Raw genomic sequence first — 19,529 nt, 5'->3', positions numbered from 1 at the left:
ACCTGGGTCCCTGCAGGTCCCTGCTGTCCCGAGCTTCCCCAAGTGCCTCTGGCCAGCTGTGTACTGACTCCCTTGAGGACTCCTGGAGACTGTGGGTTGATGTGACAGCCAGCTCGGCTTCAGGTGGCAGGACCAGCCTTTGACCACCAAATCCTGGTTGACTACCCCAGGCTCCGGCTGGATCGGGGCTGCCCTCACCTCCATCCTTTCCCCCAAGGTCCTGCGGCCACTCAGCATGTCTCAGCGGTACTCGGACAGCTCCGTGGAGGAGAAGCTCCTGGAATACCGCTTCCACTCGGAGTTGCGGCTAGATGCCAAGGGGAACCCAGCATCCGGGCTCCCAGTGGTCCGCAGCTCCCTGCATAGCAGGAGCAATGCCGCCTTCCAGCCCGACACCCCGGCACCCCCAGAGCCGGCCCCTGAGTCCCAGGAGCCCAGGACTGTCATCCTGAGCACACAGAGCCCAGCAGCCCTGAAGATGGGCACACAGCAGCTGATCCCTCGGAGCCTGGCTGTGTCCAGCAAGGCTAAGACCCCGGCCCGCCACCAGAGCTTCGGGGCAGCCATGCTCAGCAAGGAGGCTGCCCGGCGGAACCCCCAGCTCCTCTCAGCCCCCAGCTTCTCCCTGGATGACATGGACTTGGACACAGGTCCCGGGGGGATGCTGAAACGAAACCTGAGGAACCAGTCCTACCGGGCAGCCATGAAGGGCCTGGGGACTCCGGGTAGCGAAGAGGCCCCCGTCCAGCTCACCCCCAAGCTCCAGGCTCTGGCTGAGGAGCCTAGCCAGCCTCCTGCTCGGCCTGCAGCCAAAAATAAGGTAGGAGACCCATCTCTCTGGTCACTGGTGGTTAGGGGGAGGTGGGGGGGGGGGGGGGGTCTGACCACACCTTCACATCATCATGCAGGTGCCCGCTTGCACAGGCTCCTGGGGGGATTCATTCCTGTTAGCCCAATAGCCAGTCTATGAACAGAGCGTGAATGTCCCCATTTTATAGATGAGGCAGCAGAGGCTTAGGTCAGGAAGTTGAAGGCATCCCGGCTCTCAGCCACAGCGGGAGCAGTGCGTGGGGAGGGCCCTGTGAGCCCCGGGAGGGAGCCAGCCTGTCTGGAGGATGGGTTTCAGTGGTGGCTTTGCTGCATCAGCTGGCCTGGGATCTGTCTGCCCAGGGCTTCCCTTCAGGGGCTCGGGGAAGCTGCTGACAGGTCCAGAGTTGGACCCTCCCCTGCACGCTGTCCTTTGCTGCCCTGCCTGACAGCCAGCTCAGGGCTCCCTGTACCCAGGGTGCCATCCTGGCCACCTCCTCCATCACGGGCTCCTGTCCAGAGACCATGAGCCCTGGCCCTGATCTGGGAAAAGCCCAGATCACCTGTCAGAACGCTGGTGACCCTGCAGGCAGAGGGGAGGGGAGGACCTGAGCCCTTGTCCTCAGGCTAGAGACACCCCTGGCCTGGTCGGGGAGGCGCCCCTGTCGTGCCTGCCTGAGAGCCTGGACTGCGACTCTCCACACCTACCCAGGGCCAGGCCTGCGGGGTCCTCCTCATTCATGCTGGCTTCATGCCTCCAGCTGACACTTCCTGAGCCCTCAGCCACCAGGTCAACAGGCCCTGGGAGAGCTCCCAGGATGGTGGGGCACAGGGTGTCATAGGGGCACCGTGTGCTGGGCTGGGGGTTGTCAGGGTGCTGAGGGAGCACAGAGCAGAGGGGTCCCCAGGAGCTCAGGGCCTGGTGGGGAGGGGTCCAGGAGAAAAAGGATTAAAACAGAACCATAGACACAGGGTGGGGGCAGGTAGAGGGGTCAAGGCAACAGCAGGCACCCAGACCTGGAGGCGGAAGGGATGGGGGTGCTGGGCGGGGGTGGGGTGCAGGGAGCAGGACAGCAGCCAAGTGTGGCTGGGAGCACCACGGCCCTGACCAGCATGGAGAGTTTCAGGCCCCAACTTGTTTCAAGAAACCAGCTCCCTCTTTCCTGGAATCCAGGGACCTGCGAGGTCACGGGAAAAGGATCCAGGACAAGGAGGCAGGCTCAGAGCAGCAGCTGGAGGGTCCAGGGCATGTGGCCCCTAGAGCCCTGCCCATCCCTAATCATCCCTGCAGATCCATGCGCCATCAGCTGCAGGGACCCCAGCCTGTGCTGGGACTGGATGCTCACATGCCAGCCCTGCTCCTCCTGCCTCCCAAGGTCCCAGACCTGTGGGGCACGCATGCAGCCCCAGCTCCCCACCCAGCACCCCTCACGGTCATCCCCTAGCCACAGCTGTAGTGCCCAGCCTCCCTCCAGGCCTGGTCGTGATGCCCCACTTTCCTGGGCATCCCCCATGTCTACAAGCCTCCACCTCCAGGCAGCCCTCCTGGACCTGCCCAGCCCTTGGTAACCTGCCCTATGCACTCTGAGCCCCTGTCCCATACTGTCCTACCTGCCCTGGCCTTCGCTTGGTGGCCCCAAATCCCTTGTGGAGCCGACATTTATTGAGCATCTTCTGTGTGCCTAGTGGAGCACCTCCCATTGGGTGTGGTGTCATGCTTGGAGCGTGCAGTGGTCTCTCGGGGAGGGAAAGCTGCGACCCCCACCCACCCCTCCTCCCACTGACCACCTGTGTGTCTCTGCACAGAAGACGCTGGGGCGGAAACGTGCACACAAGGGCTCCTTCAAAGACGGTGAGTATGGCCAAGAGGCCCCCTCGGACAGCACTGCAGCCAGACTGGGCTGGGGGGCTGGTCTCACTGGAGCGTCCAGGGAGGTGGCGAATGTGTTGGGTGGGATCCCTCCAGGGCCTGGTGGTCCATCTGGCCCTGCAGCTCTGATAAGCCTAGAAAGTTCCCTTGGACCCTGCCATGCCCGGGGTGGGGCAAGGGCAGACAGAGGCCCCACGCTCACTCGCAGGAGCTGCCTGTCGAGCACACTGTGTGCACCAGGCCCTGCCAGTGAGACCAAGGCCTGGGCAGCAGTCACACTGTCCACAGGACCCCAGTGTTGGAGGCTTGGGGCCATGGGTGACGGCTGGGCGTGGCAGGGCCCAGAGCAGTGCATTCACCCAGGGTGGGCTGCCTCCAGGACCCCCTGGGAGTTGGAAGCGTAGGTGCCCTCCCAGCCAGGACGTAGCCACTGGTGGGTATGAGAGGCTCCAGCTGGACAGGCCCCTGCTCGAGCCCCAGCCTCTGTGGACAGCACAGGCCCGGGCTTGGGAAGGCGTCAGGATCAGACCCCAGGAGAGCAGCAGCAATGCCCCAGGTCTTGGGGCCATGTGGGAGGGAGAGGCTTGTCTCAACCACCACAAGCTGGGCACCTGCCCGGTGGGGCTGCCAGGCACCTGCCTCGTGGGGCTGCCCTGTATAGCCACTGCGGAGCACCCTTAGCCCCCATCCAGTCCCCCACTACCCCACCCACCCACCCCCAGGCCATGCAGTTTGGCCCCTGATGCACTCTGATTTGTCCGCTCAGCCCTGGTCCAAAGGTGTTTGGCATGGGGACACCCTGGGCTCCCAGCACCCCCATGGGAGCCAGCCGGCCCAAGGGGAACCCGCTCTGGGGGGCCCTGCACCACCTGACGCTCTCAGGGCCTCCTCGGGGGGACTCGACCTGCAGGTCCCTAAGGGGATCAGACCGCTCAGAGCCCCCAGGCCTGCAGATGACGCACCCCTGTCCCCAGACCCCCGGTTGTACCAGGAAATCAGGGAGCGAGGCCTGAACACCAGCCACGAATCTGACGATGACTTGCTCGATGAGCCCCCCAGCCCCGAGGGAACCCGGAAAGTGGATGCCCCCATCGTGGTCAAGAGCTACCGGCCCCCCCAGATCACCTGGAGCCAGCTCCCAGAGGTAGGGGCTGCAATGGCAGGGAGAGGCCATGGGTGGACCTCCCAGTGAGGGGGGAGCTGCCCAGAAGCACCACATCTGTGCTCCCTTTTCAGGGGCATCTTGCTGGTGCCTCAGAGCTGGCCTGCCCAATGGGGCACCTTCAGGGGGCTTCTGGGGGAGAGGTTAGGGGCGGTTGTCATCTGTGTATGTGTGACAGGCATCCCACAGGTGAGCTTCATGCCCTCTGCTCCCTGCTCAGGCTCACCTGTATGGAGTTGTGGGCACAGGGCACCCCTTCCCAGGGTGCTGACCCTGAAATGTGCCTGGAGGGTCCGAGTGAGGAGGCAGGAAGGGAGGGGAGAGGCCAGGCTGAAGCCACGTGCCACTACCAGGCCCCCCGCCACCTTCCACATCAGAAATCGGGGTTGGTCCCCTCAAAGCAGGGCGGTGGGGTCTCGGTGGAGAGTGTAGCTGAGACAGAGGCCCCTGAGCTCTAAGCAGAGAGTCAATTCTCGCTCCCCAGGAAGGTGCAGCTGGCCTGGGGCACACAGGCTGCTGCCCCATCCCCTGGGAGCCAAGGAACAGAGCTGCAGGGCAGGCTGTGGGCACAGTGGGCAGTGGGGTGAGGGCCCCTGGCTGTCCCTTCTGTCTGTGGTACGACAAGTTTCCTCATCCACACCCCGCGGGGTACGAGGGGGGCTAAGGCACTCCGACCACCTACTGAGCTCCACAACACTGCCTGCTGTGGGGTCACTGGCCAGGGAGGGCCCAGGAGAGGGTGGGGTGAGGGCAGACAGCTGAAAAGGGCTGGAAATGCATGTGTGTTTCCACCTGCCCGGGTCCAGCTGCCTGCGTGGACATGACCTCCGGGGTCAGAGCTTGGTCAGGATGCTGCACCCCAGAAGGCCGTCTGAGGTTCTGCTCTCGATCACTTGAGCTCGGGGAGTCTCAACCCAGCCTCTGGGCTGAGGAGGGAGCTTGGCACTTACCTTCCCAGCCCAAGCGCTGGTGGCAGCCTCTGCCCAGGCTGGTGGGGAGGGGAGAAGGATCGGGTGGCTCTAATCCTGTAGTGGGCTCTCCCAACGGTCTGCAGGGACACAGTGGGCATGCTGTGATCGAGTGGGCCACACTCTAGCCAGGGCAGCTATGGGCCAGGGGGCCTGATGGGTGGAGAACAGGGCAGTGCGCCTTGCTGGAACACTGTTAACCCTACCTCCCAGGCAGGGGTGCTGACTCACCTGGCCCAGGTGTGCCTGAGTCGTGGCCCTGCCCCCAGCACGCCCCTCAGCTTTCCCAGGGCTCTTTGCCTCTCCACCACCACCACCTCCCACCTGCTACCCCAGGCAGCTCTGTAGGGCAGAGCCCCCTCCCCACTTCCAGTGCCTGCTGGCCTTTCCCTCTGGACACCCATGCTCTCTCTTGGCTGTCCCTGGGCGCTTCCCAGGGGAGGTTTCCACAGAGAGGAGAGATGTGGGTGATGGGACTGAGCAGGGACAGGCCAGCTCAGCAGTCCCACCGTGCCGAGCCATGAGGGGCGGCTCTGCCATCCACGCTGGCTCTGGTCCGACGAGAGGATGAGCATCTGGGAGGTACATCCCGTGATTCAAGCCTTGCTGTCTGCAGGTGGTGGAGTCGGGCATCCTGGACCAGCTTTCAGCCGAGGAGCGCAAGAGGCAGGAGGTATGGGATGGGCAGGGGTGCCTGCTTCTGACAGCCCAGGCAGAGGCAGGGACAGCAGCCATGGTGATGTCACCCACTCACTCATTGGCCGCCTCCTGGTACCAATGACAGCTGATGCCCTGGGCATGCTGAGGGTTGGGAGTGACTACCATTACCCACTTTCCACACGAGGGTGGGAGTCCTTGCCAGAGTGCAAACCCAGGAGAGCGGCTCACCACCCGCCCCTGGCCCCAACAGCTGTGCTGACAGTCCCACCCATGTCCTGTCCAGAGGGCCCAAGTCCTGTGCCCCCATCATATCCCCACAGCCTGAGCGCTTGTTACCAACACACCCTGGGCCAGGCCCCCTGTGTGGTGGGGTGGCTCCGGGCAGGGCCAGGGGGCACGGCTGCCCCACGTCCTCTCTGCTCTCACCCCAGGCCATCTTCGAGATCCTCACGTCTGAGTTCTCGTACCAGCACAGCCTCGGCATCCTGGTGGCCGAGTTCCTGCAGTCCCGGGAGCTGCGGGCGACCATGACCCAGATGGAGCACCACCACCTCTTCTCCAACATCACAGACGTCCTGAGCGCCAGCCGGAGGTGAGGCCCGGCCCAGCACCCTGGCACCGGCCCAGGCTCTCAGGAGGGTGGGAAGGCCAGGGCTCCGAGTGACCCTGGTCTGCAGTGTGGATGGACCTACCATCTGCGGGGGCAGGAAGCACAAGAGCCTCAAGGGCCCTGCAGCCACCAGGAGCTGGCCCCAGGGCGCACGAACGCAGAGGGCCAATGACGAGGCATGAGGTGCCTGCAGAGCGGAGCGGGCGGGGGCAGCCTTGAGTTGCAGCCCCAGGTCATATTCCACAAGGAGGCATCTGGGGCCCGGCCCAGAGCTCTGGTTGCAGGGCCAGGAGGTGGAGGAGGGGCTGGGTGTGCAGCTGCAGGCCTGCCTGGGCCTGTGCGTGTGTATGTGCATGTGTGGCAGCAAGTCTGTGTGTCTGTGTATGTTTACTTCCGTGGAGGTCCAGTCAGCACCCATGTGGTCCAGCCCCGCACTGCCCTGCATCCTAGGCAACCTCATCACACCCTCTTTGGTCTCCCTGAGCTCGGCGTCCTCTCCCTAACCTAAGGGGAGGGTCCCACGCCCACCCCCTTGCAGACAGGGGTGAAGTGTGGGAAATGACCCATCTCACTGAGCATCCCCCATTCTGCTGCCCCAGGGCCCCCATGGAATCCAGGACCGTCTCGTCCCTGGGATGGCACTTCCCGCGGGACTCCAATGACCGGCCATGGGAAGTCTGAAGCCCCTGACTCAGTGAGGGCCTGGGGTGGGCTCCGCCTTCCGCAGCTCTGACCTTTGTCCTGTGTCCCCAAGTGTGGCAGGGCTGAACACATGGACCCTGCTCTCTGCTCTCCATAGACCCCAGGCTCCATCCCTGCCCCCTAGTGGGGCGTCCCGGCCTCCCTGACCTGGCCCTGGTAGCTCTTAGCCACTCCCAGTGGCCTCCCCAGAAACTGGCTGTTTGGGGTCAGCTGCTGAGGGTCAGCTATCCTGTGAGAGGCCTTGACCAGCGTGCGCTGCCTGTGCACACAGATGTGTGTGTGGTCCTGCATCCAGGCAGCCAGGCCTCCCTCTCGGGGCAGGATCTGGGGGTGGGGATCCCCATCTGCCCCAAGTGAGGATTCTCAGAATGCTCCCACTTATAGGAAGGGCAGCCCCTTCATGAGTAGAGGGTCAGGCTGGGGCCCAGTGAGTGGGGGCCTGAGGACCCCTGCCCACCTCCAAGCCAGGCCTCATTCCCCCTCCCTGAGACCCTCACCAGGCTTACCAAGGATAGTAAGAGTCCAGGGCCCCAGGGCAAGGAGCCACAGATTGGTGCAGTTTCCTATCCTCCTCTGGGGTTGAGGGACCTGTCACAGGTCCTGGGTGGGGCTGCTGGGGGCTCCTTGGTGTCCTCAGAATTGGAGCCTGGGCCTTCCTCCCTAACCTCTCCCTGCTCCCCCAACTCACCCCAGGAGGATGGTAAGGACCCTGCTGGACTGGCTGCCTGGGCCTGGTGGCTCCCCACAGGGGTGTGGGCCAGCCGGTGTCCCTGTGTGGGGCAGGTCTTGGCTTGGGACTCTGCTCTCTGCCCTCAAAGGTCAGCCGACTGTCTTATCTCCCAGACACCGCCCCAGCTGGTCCTGGCAGCCCCGCTCAATAGGCTCTGAGAGTCAAATGTGGGTAGAGAAGCTTGTAGCTTGGAGCCCAGGGTTGGTCCGAGCAGCTAACATGGGAAGGAGCCTCGGGACAAAGGGCTTTGCTCAGGGGCAGAGCTCTTGGGGTGGGAGGCCCCTAGCTGCCTTGGCCAGGGCCTGGTCATGTGATGAGGCCTCGGGGTCCAGCACCTTCTGGCTGTGCAGGGTGTGCCCGAGGCTCCAGCCAGCAGCTGACACCCCCAGTGACCCAACGCAGGTCCAGCCAGGCCCAGCCGCAAGGCAATGGCTGCCAGTGGGAGCAAAACCCTGCGCAGCCCTGGGTTAGCACCAGCCAAACTCATTTATCTTCATCTCCCTCCCCGAGTCCTGGATTATAGATGAGCCTCAGCAGGGACCCCAGCAGGAATTGGGGGTTTGCAATCACCTGCAAGGAGCAGAACCCCTGCCCCAGCCCTGAGGTGGGCAGAGGGGGCCAGGCCTCCAGGCAGATGTGGGCAGTTCTGACCCAAGTCTTAGGGAATCCAGTCAAAGTGACAAGTTCTTGGTCCTACCTGTCTGCATCCCATGATGCCCATTAGAATCTATGCCAGAATCTTGCAGGGAGTGGCCTTGGATTTGGCCATGGGTATATGCCCAGTTATTTCAGGTTTCAGAAGCAGATCTGGGGTTTTCCCAGGAGCGCCTTGGGCAGCCAGCCCACCCTGTGTGCACTGCAGTACTTGTGTGTATGTACTTGCATGTGTGTGTGCACGTGGCCGTGGACAGACCAGCAGCTCCTGGCCCACCCCCCCACCCCCGCAGATTCTTCGAGGACCTGGAGCGGCGGCACAAGGCACAGGTGTGTGTGGAGGACATCAGCGACATCCTGGAGGAGCACGCGGAGCATCACTTCCACCCCTACATCTCTTACTGCTCTAACGAGGTCTACCAGCAGCGTGCCCTACAGCGGCTGACGTGAGCCAGCCCCGGGTCTGCAGGGTGGGAGGGGGCCCCGGGAGGAGCAGGCCCCTTGTGTCACTGCTCACAGCCCAGCTTCTGCGGCTTCCCCCCGATTCCTGTTTCTGGACCAGGCACACCGCCCACTGCAGCTGAGACCTCGGTCTCTGTTGCAGAAACAGCAACGCCACCTTCCGGGAGGCCCTGCGGGCAATCGAGCAGCGGCCGGCGTGCGGGGGTCTGCCCATGATTTCCTTCCTGATCCTGCCCATGCAGAGGGTCACCCGGCTGCCCCTCCTGACCGACGTGAGTGCACAGCCCTGGCCCAGCCTGGCATAGCCCCTCCTGACCTCGCTGAGTGTCTGTTACAGACTAACTGCCATGGTGACCATGGCTGCCCACAGGGCTCTCTCTGCTGGGAGCTGCTCCAGCACTTGGCGGGTTTTGGTCCCTTCCTTGGTGGGTCACGGGGTGCTTTCATGTCCTGAGTCTGATTTGGTGTTCCCCAGACCCCTGCTGAGTGTCAATCCAGGGTTGTGGCTGCCTCCTACCCAGAGCCCCTCAGTCAGTTGTCCTGTGTGGACCTGGGGTGACCCAGACACCGTCACCATCCCCAGGGGCTCCCTGGAGTGGCTCATGCTCTGAGATGCCAGCTCATGGGACAGAGGGGTTCGTGGGGGTGAAAACTACACAGCCATACACAGGTACACAGGTGTACACTCATGGCAGGCGCAGTGTGCATGAACTCTGAGAGGCAGCCTGTGGCCCGTGCTCCGTGGGTCAGCGTCCCAGGCAGACAGGATATCAGACCCTCCAGGGCCCTCTGGGACATGGAGAAATAGAGGCTTCGGGCCCTCCCTGCTGGAGGAGGACAAGCCAAGGACTGAAGGGGTGGGGCCTGGCAGGAGCCCTCTGAGTGTCCCCAAGGTCTGGCTCTGGTAGGGGAGCCCCTGCCTCAGGGAGGCCGCTGAGCCAGGGTACAGGAGGCTGCTCGTGGCTTCTTATGGATGGTGTCTTCCTGCAGACACTCTGTCTCAAGACGCAGGGCCACCCCGAGAGGTACAAGGCAGCCAGCCGTGCGCTCAAGGCCATCAGCAAGGTGAGGAGGGCCCAGGGGTGGGGGTGGGAGGTGGTATATGAGGTGGGGACCCAGCCCAGCCTGATGGCAGAGACCCTGAGGGCAGGGCAGGGAGGGTTTCCAGGTGCTCCCTCCCAAGCTTCTTGAGTGCTGGTGGGGAAACTGAGGCCCAGAGAGAGTGAAGCTCACATAGTTAGTGGGCCTGGGCAGGACGGGGCCTAGGGCAGCCATGAGGGCCAGCGCCGTGGGTGGCCAGGCCAGGCTGGACAAGGAGTGGGAGTGGGGTGCCAGGCCATGGCCCGGCCCACGGCAGCCGCTCTTCCGTGCACACCCTGCAGCTGGTGAAGCAGTGCAACGAGGGTGCCCACAAGATGGAGCGCACAGAGCAGATGTACACGCTGCACACACAGCTGGACTTCAGCAAGGTCAAGGTAGGCACCCCCGATCCCGCCCCAGCCCAGGCGCTGCTCTGAGGTCAGGGGTCGCCGTCCCCAGGCTGCAGGCTGGAGGCAGGCTTCTGGAGGTGACCCCCACCCCCACGTGAAGCCTAGGACTGAGCTCTGCTTCTGCCTCTCCAGCCCCTTCCCCACCTGAGAGCGGCCCCTTTGGCCACAGGGCCCAGCTCCAGCTCTCCTGCCTGAGGCTGGCTGGGCAGCCGGGTCTCTCTCCAGCCTGTGCCCCCACCCCTAGGGCTGCAGGAGCAGAGGGCAGACCCGGCACCTGAGTCGGGGGAGCTGGCAGGCCCAGTCGCAGGCCTCACTCTGGGCCAGGGCTCCTTGTTAGCTGCACTGGGAGCCAGGGCTGGATTACCTCAGAGCCGCTCAGTCTTCCCTGTCCCTGGCGGGTCTGGAGGTCTGGTGGTGGAGGTCTCGGCAGCCTACAGCTCCTCCCAAGCAGGCAGAGCTCAGACCTCTGCCCCCACAGCTCCCTCACCAGCCCACAGACTAGCCCATCCTTGTGTGGTCCAGGGGCTGCCCTAACCGCTGCCCATGGCAGTGGGAACTGCTGGCTGGAATCAGGGCCTGAAGGCAGCCTCTGGCCCCCACCCCATACTGACCTTGCTGCTCTACCCCAGCCTGTCTGCAACAGAGCCCTGCGGGCAAGAGGGGTGGGCAAGACTCAGAGGGGGCCTGGGGCAGCTCGGTGGGCGGGGCCTCAGCTTATCATCAAGCAGACTGAGCTGCTGACCTCCAGTCTGCAGAGGCAGCCAGGCAGGCTGGAGCCGGATGGGAACCCGCCATGGGCAGGCGGGAGGCCTGTGGAGCCATGGAGGGGGGACACAGAGGCTCAGATCAGGGCAGCAGGGTCCTTGAGGGTGGGTCAGGGTGGGCTTCACAGAGGAGGCATTTGAACCGTTGGCCGAGGTCCTGATCCTCTGCAGCTGGGCAGCAGAGATCATGTTTAGAGTGAAATATGTTCCCGACCAGAGCAAAGACCCAGACTCAGGCCAGGCTGACCCCTGAGCAGGGCTCTTACCCCCTACCCCCATCTCTCAAAACTGAAGGGCTTGTGGGCAGGGCAGCAGCGAGCCCAGGTGGGGGCGAGGGGGCTCAGAGCCCCCGGAGGGGTGGGGTGTGGGGTGGGGCATGTCTGGGGAGCAGAGGCTGGTGGGCAGGCTCTCCCAGCTCCCCTCAACCACCCTCCTGCAAAGTCTTCTCTGTCTGCCTCTCCCAATCTCTCGCTAGCTTAGCAGCCGGAGCGTCGGTGCTGGCCATGTTGACGTGAGACGCACGTGGGCAGGGGCGAGGTGTCCTGCCCGCCTGTGCCTCTCACGTGTCCCCCTTAGCCCAGCCTGTTCTCTAGGCCATGGAGGGGGAGGAACTTCATTTACAGGAAAGGCCCCTGGACACCAGATGTGGTCCTGCACACCAGGGGCTCTTTGCGGTCCGCATAGGTGCGGCCAAGCCTCCTGGTTCAGGGGGGCCTTCGGCAGGTGCCCAGTGGGCCCCTAGGCCTGGCTGGAGGCAGGACAGGCCTATCCTGGGTTGCTGGGCAGGATCTGGATCCTGGCCTGGCACAGAGCTACTGCCCCATGGGGCTCCTGTCCACAGACTGAATGGCCCTTTGTTTGAGGCCTGGATATTCGCTCTGCTTTCCTCGATCCAGCCCCAGGGAGGCCTGGTCACCCTGTTCTCAGAGGCAGGGCTTTGTCCCCTCAGCTGCATATCCCTGCCCCCCCAGGATTCATCCCAGGAGCCCCTGAGAGACTCACCCCAACTCTGCGTTGCCCCCTAGTCCCTTCCTGCCCCCCAGGACTCACCCCATCTCTGCCCTGCCCCTAGTCCTTTCCTGCCCTGCCTCAGGACTCACCCCGTCTCTGCCCTGCCCCTAGTCCTTTCCTGCCCTGCCTCAGGACTCACTTCATCTCTGCTCTGCCACCTAGTCCCTCCCTGACCCCCCTCAAGACTCACCCCCATCTCTGCCCTGCCCCCTGGTCCCTCCCTGCCCACCCTTAGGACTCACCCCATCTCTGCCCTGTCCCCCAGTCCCTCCCTGCCCCCCCAGGACTCACGCCATCTCTGCCCTGCCCCCCAGTCCCTCCCTGCCCCCCCAGGACTCACCCCATCTCTGCCCTGCCCTCCAGTCCCTTCCTGTCCCCTCAGGACTCACCTCCATCTCTGCCCTGCCCCCAGTCCCTCCCTGGCCCCCTCAGGACTTAGCCCATCTCCACTCTGGCCCCCAGTCCCTCCCGCTGATATCTGCCTCCCGATGGCTGCTGAAGCGTGGGGAGCTCTTCGTGGTGGAGGAAACTGGGTTGTTCCGGAAACTCGCCAGCCGGCCCACGTGCTACCTGTTCCTGTTCAATGATGTCCTGGTGGTCACCAAGAAGAAGAGGTGGGCCCCACCCCTGTGTGCCAGGCTGCATGGTCCTGGGATGGGGAGCAGTCAGCAGCTGTGGACTTGGAGCCAGGGGCGTGGGCTGGGGCCAGCCCTTGGGAGCATCCTTCCAACTGCATGGCCCTCAGGCTGCCCACAGACCCCTGCAGCATCTGGCCAGCCACCTCTCTCCCTACAGCGAGGATAGCTTCATGGTCCAAGACTATGCCCAGGTGGACCATATCCAGGTCCAGAAGATGGAGCCCTCGGAGGCCTCTCTGCCAGGGGGTGGCAACCGCAGCTCCTCTGTTCCGCACCCCTTCCAGCTGATCCTCCTGCACAACAGCGAGGGCCGCCGGGAGAAGATCCTGCTGTCCTGCGACTCCGCGTAAGACTGGAGGGCTTCCTGGAGGCAGGGGCGGCCCTGAGAGCTCCGTGGGGATGGGATGCCTGATCCAGTGCTCCCAGGTGCTGCACTGTGCCAGGGACAGCCCAGTTCTCATGCAGTTCACTCTCCTGGGGTTGGGGAGGAGATGCCAGGTGCAAAATGTGCGATTGAACAGTCCTTTGTGTCCAAGGAGGTGAGGACTAAGGGGAAACAGGCAGGGAATGGGGGGTGCCCGGTGGGGCCCCTGGGAAAGGAGCTCCAGCAGACCCAGGAGGACAGCAGGGCTGCAGCACAGGGTGGGGGCCGTGGGGGGCAATGAGGTCAGAACAGTGGGGGGACCAGCACACAGAGGGGTACTGGCCGTGTCTCCACACTCCACCAGCAGGGCCCCTTCCCAGGAGGGAAGCCGAGGCTCTATTTCCAACAGCAGACTGCCGGTGGGGCAGGGCGTTCCAGACCAGCGCCAGGAAACAGGGCCGCCTGGGTTGTGGGGGTGCAGCCGCTGCCCGAGTCTGTGGCCAGAGGCAACTGAGCTGGAGTGGACTGGCCTGTAAATCTGGTCAGCCTGCCCGGGGGAGGCCTGCATGCTGCTCCTTCCTGAGTCTGACTTCCTGCACCTCGGCCCCACCCCAGCGCAGTGGGTCAGGCCCACCAGGGGGGCCACCCACTTACACCTTCTACTCAGGATCGCTCACCAAAGGGTGCCCAGGCAGCATAAATCTTCATCCCACTGCCTTCACACCTTGAAAGCTGTGGGGGCTCAGGGACCCCATCTTCCCACCATGTCACACTGGCTGAGGGGCATGAAGCAGAGGTGATCAGCTGGTGGAATCAGCCTCAGGTTTCACTCATGGGCCCTCTCCCCCCAGGAGTGACCGCGCACGGTGGATCACAGCACTCACGCAACGGGAGAGGCAGGCGCGGGGCCCCCCAAACAAAGGAGGTGAGAGCCTGCCCCTGCAACCAGCAGGGCTCACAGCCCCTTCCCTGCCTGGGGGGGGTCAGCCTGGAGTGAAGAGGTGCTGTCCAGCCCCCAGTCCACCCCGCAGTCTGCCCCAGGGTGACCTGCCAGGTAGGGGCCCCACCCCAGTTATGTGTGTGTCCATCTGGGCACAGAGACCCAGCAGTGGCTCAGGACCTCGTCGTCCCGGCTGCCAAGTGACCGGGGAAACTGAGGCCAAGGAGCTGGAGTGGATTGGCCCATAGAGCTGTTTCCCAGCCCCAGCCCTGCCTGGCCCCTGAGAAGCCTGGAGCGCCCTCTGCTGGTGCTGGAAGCGAGAGCAACAGGTCCTGAAGCCTGGGAGGGGTCCTGGCTTTAGTGGAGGAAAGCTGCCCCGTGACCATGTGCTGGGACACCTGGGGGGCCCCGGCCTCCACCGAGACCAGGCCACAGGGGGTGCGTTTGGACAGGAACCCTGCCCACCCCTTCCCTGGAACAGTCCTGCCGCTGATGCCTGCCTTCCCCAGACCTACTCCAGGTGGAGATCACTAAGGCCTACCTGGCCAAGCAGGTGGACGAGATCACACTGCAGCAGGCGGACGTGGTCTTGATCCTGGAACAGGAAGATGGTGAGCATGTGGTGATGGGCCTAGGGGGTCTTGGGGGGGTCGACGGGCCTGGGGGTGCACGGAGTGGGGAGATGGACCTGGGGGGTGCATGGGGGATGATGGACCTAGGGGGGTGCACAGGGGGCCAATGGATCTGGGGATGTCACGGGGGGCAGTGGGCCTGGGGGGGTGCACAGAGAGGGGAGATGGACCTGGCGGGGGCTGCACAGAGGGGGGAGATGGACCTGGGGGGTGTGCATGGGGTGGGGGAGATGGGCCTGGGGGGTGTATGGGGGGAGCAATGGACCTTGGGGGTACATGGGGGTTGATGGGCCTGGGGGTGTGCACGGGGGGACAAGGCCTGAGGGGATGTATGAGGGGGCGATGGGCCTGGGGCCCACTGGGCAGGGGAGCAATGGGCCTGCGGGGGTGCATGGGGGGCAATGCAATGGGCCTGCGGGGGTACATAGGGGCAATGGGCCTGGGGGCTGTACACGGGGCGGGTGATGGGCGTGGGGGGTGCATGGGAGGATGCGATGGGCCTAGGGGGTTGCACAGGGCGGGTGATGGGCCTGGAGGGTGCACGGGTGGGGGACAATGGGCCTGGGGTTTGCATGGGGTGGGCAGAGAGGAGGGGCCAGCAGGCTGGTGCTGAGTGAAAGTCTGAGAACCCTGCCCACAGTCCAGAGCACACTGGTGTGGGCAGCTGCCCCAAGAGCCCTAGAGAAGCAAGCACTGCATGGGCTCACACTGGGTCCAGGGACCCCTTCAACAGCCTCCCTCAAGAATGTCTTCACATGAACCAGTCTCGGGCTTGGAAGTGGGTTCCTAGGCACTCTGTGTCCTAAGCAGGAGATTAGCCCCTGAGAGCAGCTGCTCAGGATGGGCCAGGTTGGTTGGAGCGAGCTCAGCCCCTGAGGCCAGTATCGGGGCCGAGCACCTGCTGTAAGACCAGCTGTCCACGTGACCTTGAGCAAGGTCGCTGATTTGGACAGGGTCAGCTCCAAGGGATGCCTGACCCTGGCATCTTCTGGAACGGTAGCTCTGAGGGCTGAGGACCCGACTTAGGGGCCCCACCCTCACCTGCTGGGTGTCTCGATCCAGGATGGCTCTATGGTGAGAGGCTGCGGGATGGAGAGACGGGCTGGTTCCCCGAGGACTTCGCCCAGAGCATCACCAGCCGCGTGGCTGTGGAGGGCAACGTGCGCAGGATGGAGCGGCTGCGTGTGGAGACGGACGTGTAGCTGGGTCTGCCGGCACCTCGCCAGGCCAGGCTGCGGCCGTGCAGTGTCAGTCCATGCTCCAGCAAGCAGCCCCGCCTGTTCCTGGGGAGTGTGGTGGGCTGGCCCCTGGGGCCTGAAAGGTCCAAGGCCCTGAGGGCTGCAGCATGGGCTCTGGACACTTCCAAGGAAGATGGTCACACGTCCTCAGGGGAGCATCCTCCAGGCGAGCTCGGGAGCCGTGCCAGCCCTGGCCCCAGGCTGTGTCCCCGGGAGGAGCCCTGCCTGACCTGCTTGCTGGCCTCACCCTCCCCCAGCTCCTGGCTGCCCTGTCCTGTCCCCTGTACACCCAGGGGGCAGTTAGGCAGAGGGTGTGTGATCAAGGCAGATGGCCCTGAGAAGGGCGGGAATCACCTGGAGGGATCTCCCTCCCACGCCTGTCCTGCCCCAGCCCAAGTGCCTAGGGCTGCCCCATGTTCCCAGAGGTGGGCCAACTGGAGGAGGTGACCCTGCGGTGCCAGCACTGAAGTTGTGACTTTGAGACATTAAAGTATTTCTTTAACATCTGGATTTGTGCATTTGTGAGCCCCAGCAAAGGCTACAGCAGTCCCTGCAAAATTCCCAAAGTGCCATGGGCCGGAACTGGGCCCCCTGTGTGCGGTCACCTGTGCTGGGCCCCGGTAGCTTGTCTGGGCCCACATTCATGGTCACCCTTGAATGCCAGTCCTTGGCCCTGCCCATCTGTCCACCTGGAACGTCGTAGGCAGGGCCATTCCCATGAAGCCCCTTGAAGCTGAGCCTGGTCAGTGGGTCTGGGGACTCGGGGACATGGCAGAACCTGTGGCGGAGCCCCACTAGGGTGAACCCCGTCCCTCACCTCCCTTAATGGCCCCACTTCCCAGCCAGTTTGCTCGCCAAGGACCCCCTGGTACTTGTAGGTGGGTAGAGGTGTGCTGGCCTGGCCTCAGGGCAGGGGGAGAAGTGTGCTGCTCCCCAGGAGAGGGTGATGGCCAGCTGGTGGCAGGGTTCTGCTGGGCTAGGTGCAAGAAGGATAGGTCCACTCTCCTGGGAAGCCCCCTGCCAGCCCTCCCAATTCCCAGCCCATGCCCAGTGCCTCTCTGGGCCCTGGCAGTGTTGTCCTTGGAGTGGGGGCTCCCAGTGTTCTGACGATCTGCCAGAGCCCTGCTGGGGCCCTGTCGTCCTTATGACAGCCGGGGTATGGATCCCTGCCGCGACCAGAAGAGGGTGACTGGGGGAGACAGGCCCTCTGTCCCTTCCATCCATCCCTGAGGCTGGCTGCAGGAGAAAGGCCAGCAGGGGCCTGAGCAGGGTGGAGCTCATCCAGGCCCCACCCACTGAACCTCCTGGTGGGGATGTTCCACACCAAGAGGGAGGGGCAGCTCCTTCCTTTAACCTCCAAGGTGACCTACAGGGCCTCCGGCCTCTGGTAGCTGGAAGAGGGGCCTCCGGCAGCTGGAAGGGCCGTCCTGAGCAGGGCATCTGCAGGACAGTGCGGGGCCAGGCTCAGTGTGAGAGGCATGATCATGGTGGGGAAGGGTCACCAGAGATCAGGCCCAGCTCCTCTGCCTTGGACAGGTGGGAATCTAGGGGCTCCATTTTCCTACCTGTGAGCTAACTCCCTACTGTTTTCTTGGAGCTGCTGGGGGGCAATCTGGTGACCAGGGTGAAGAGCAAGGGTGTGTGTGTGTGCACGCACATGTGTGCACCCTTGGCAGAAGTGGGTGGACTGCATCGCTGTGTAAGCCCTGCAGCACCCCTGCCCCTTCTCTTCCCAACTCTCAGGTGGGCAGGTCAGCCCCCGCCCATCCTTTTCCAGGCACGTTTTTGGTATGATGGAAAAGCTCCGAGGCATGTCCTAGGTTACTGACCTGGGGTCTGCAACCTTAGCTGGTTTCCTTCTGCAAAGTGGACGCAGGTCCTGACATGGGACCCCTGTCTGTGCCGCACACCCCCACCCACTCCCACAGTTGCCACCCGTCCTCCCGGTCACTGGAGCCCAGTGGACTTGAAGCCTGACCCCGAGATCTTCTGAAACTGTGAAGGGCTTCACATCTTTTCACCAGATAAATTCTGGTATTTCTGGGGCCTGTTGCCAAGTCAAGTGGAATCTTATGTTGTATTCTGTCTACTAGTGGCATTGAAGAACTATACATTTGTACAGCTTTTACGTGTCTCCTATCATCTCTATGATTTCACGGCCCACTTTGCCGAAGTCTTAAATCCTGCTCATCTGTCTCCTGCCCTTTTCCTTTCCCCGCAGGCCTGACACTGCTTACTTCTTTGTCTAAGCCAGGGCCGTGTCCTGGGGTCTCCCAGGCTCTGCTGGGGTCAGGAGGAGCGAATGATGATCTGATTCTCCACCTCTGAGGGAATATCTTCATTCTTCCCACAAGGGTTATTGGGCCTGACCCAAATCCCATCTGAGTGGCCCAGCATGACTCAAGCCAAGCCTCCGCCCCCAGTCCTAGGAAGGACACAGGCTGTCACTTCAGGGCTGTGGAGACCAGTAATGGGGGAGGGGAGGCAGGAGCCCAGAGAGGGGACAAGGAGCCCCGGGTGGCCTCCTGGGGCGGAGACCTGGAATCCATTGCCAGCCCAGCTCGGCTTGCAGAAGACTCTTGGCATGCAGCCAGCATCTCCCTGTATCTGGTTTCTAGAAACTTTCATCAGAAAGAGGTACGGAGGGATGGGATGGGGAGGGAGGCAGGAGGGGTGTTCAGGACGGGGGACACTCGTACACCCATGGCTGATTCATGTCAATGTATGGCAAAAAACACTACAATATTGTAAAGTAATTAGCCTTCAATTTAACTAATTTTTTTTAAAAAAAGAAAGGGGTGCCCTCATCTCACCCAAACACCTGGGCACATTTTCTGATGTTAAAGCCCTAGTGTGGCTTTTTTCTATTTGCTGTAGGTAAATTCATGTATTTATTTTGGCCGTGCTCTGCGGCATGTGGGATGTCAGTTCCCCGACCGGGGTCCCCTGCCGTGGGAGCACGGAGTCCTAACCACTGGGCCGCCTTGGGTTTCCATCAAGTCCAGGTCCCTTTGGATCAAGTGGATTTTTTTTTTTTTTAATATTTTTGAGCAGCTAGTATTTTACTTAGCCTTTCTGCATACATGTCTGTAAACTTCTTTTCTCGCATTGACCTCACCTGTTGGAGAAGCCGGTTGGTACTGGCCTCCTGAAATGAGCTGAGTCATTTCCTCTATCTATTTAGTATTTCTGGAACAACTCACATCAGACAAGTTCGTGTCTCAGGGGTCTGGCCAGCCCCTCCACCAATATAGGATCTCCTAGGGTGGTGACAGGGTAGGGGGAAGGGGTGGGACTGGGGGCGTGGAGCTGTGACAACTATTTGCGTTTACTTAAATTACTGGTTTATTCAAGTTTTTTGTTTCCACTTACACTGTTTCTGGTAGTTTATATTTTCGTGAAATGTATCCTTTTTTTTTTTTAAGTTTTCAAAGTTATTGGTACCTAGTTGTTCATCATATTCCTTTTTATATCTGACTCTCTGTGTCTATAGTTAACTTTCCCACCCTCTGTATTTTTTTCTTGCTTAATGTTTAAAAAAATATTATCAACCGTGTTAAATTTTCTTCTTTATTACTGTTCAAAGGAGAAATTTTTGTTAAATGTTCCATTATTTTCTGTTGGTTGAGTATGAAGTTTATAGACCTAAATATAGATGTGTATATGTACAAATACATAAATAAGTGAATATAGGCATATATATAGCATGTGTATAAAGATAATTAAAATGTTATCATTGCTGTGTCTTGCTTTTGTATTAATAAATAGCACATTGAAAATCACCAGTTTAATTATTTCCATCTGTTAAACCCACCACTGCTTTATGA

General features: G+C 62.0%; 1 protein-coding gene across 1 annotated transcript; it reads left to right on the top strand.

Annotated features, from left to right (window-relative positions):
* The first annotated feature begins 235 nt into the window (after positions 1-235).
* Positions 236-15,666, top strand: ARHGEF16 (Rho guanine nucleotide exchange factor 16). Its single transcript, XM_052654032.1, has 14 exons — positions 236-820; positions 2,614-2,659; positions 3,652-3,821; positions 5,424-5,480; positions 5,899-6,059; positions 8,457-8,609; positions 8,768-8,897; positions 9,616-9,690; positions 10,008-10,100; positions 12,353-12,504; positions 12,686-12,874; positions 13,744-13,817; positions 14,342-14,443; positions 15,527-15,666. Exons 1-14 carry the CDS (start codon positions 236-238, stop codon positions 15,664-15,666), a joined length of 2,127 nt encoding a protein of 708 aa, XP_052509992.1.
* Positions 15,667-19,529: the final 3,863 nt, after the last annotated feature.

This window comes from Budorcas taxicolor, chromosome 16 (genome assembly GCF_023091745.1).
Source record: "Budorcas taxicolor isolate Tak-1 chromosome 16, Takin1.1, whole genome shotgun sequence".
In the NCBI taxonomy this organism is placed as follows: domain Eukaryota; kingdom Metazoa; phylum Chordata; class Mammalia; order Artiodactyla; family Bovidae; genus Budorcas; species Budorcas taxicolor.
This window is presented reverse-complemented; position numbering and strand designations above follow the sequence as displayed.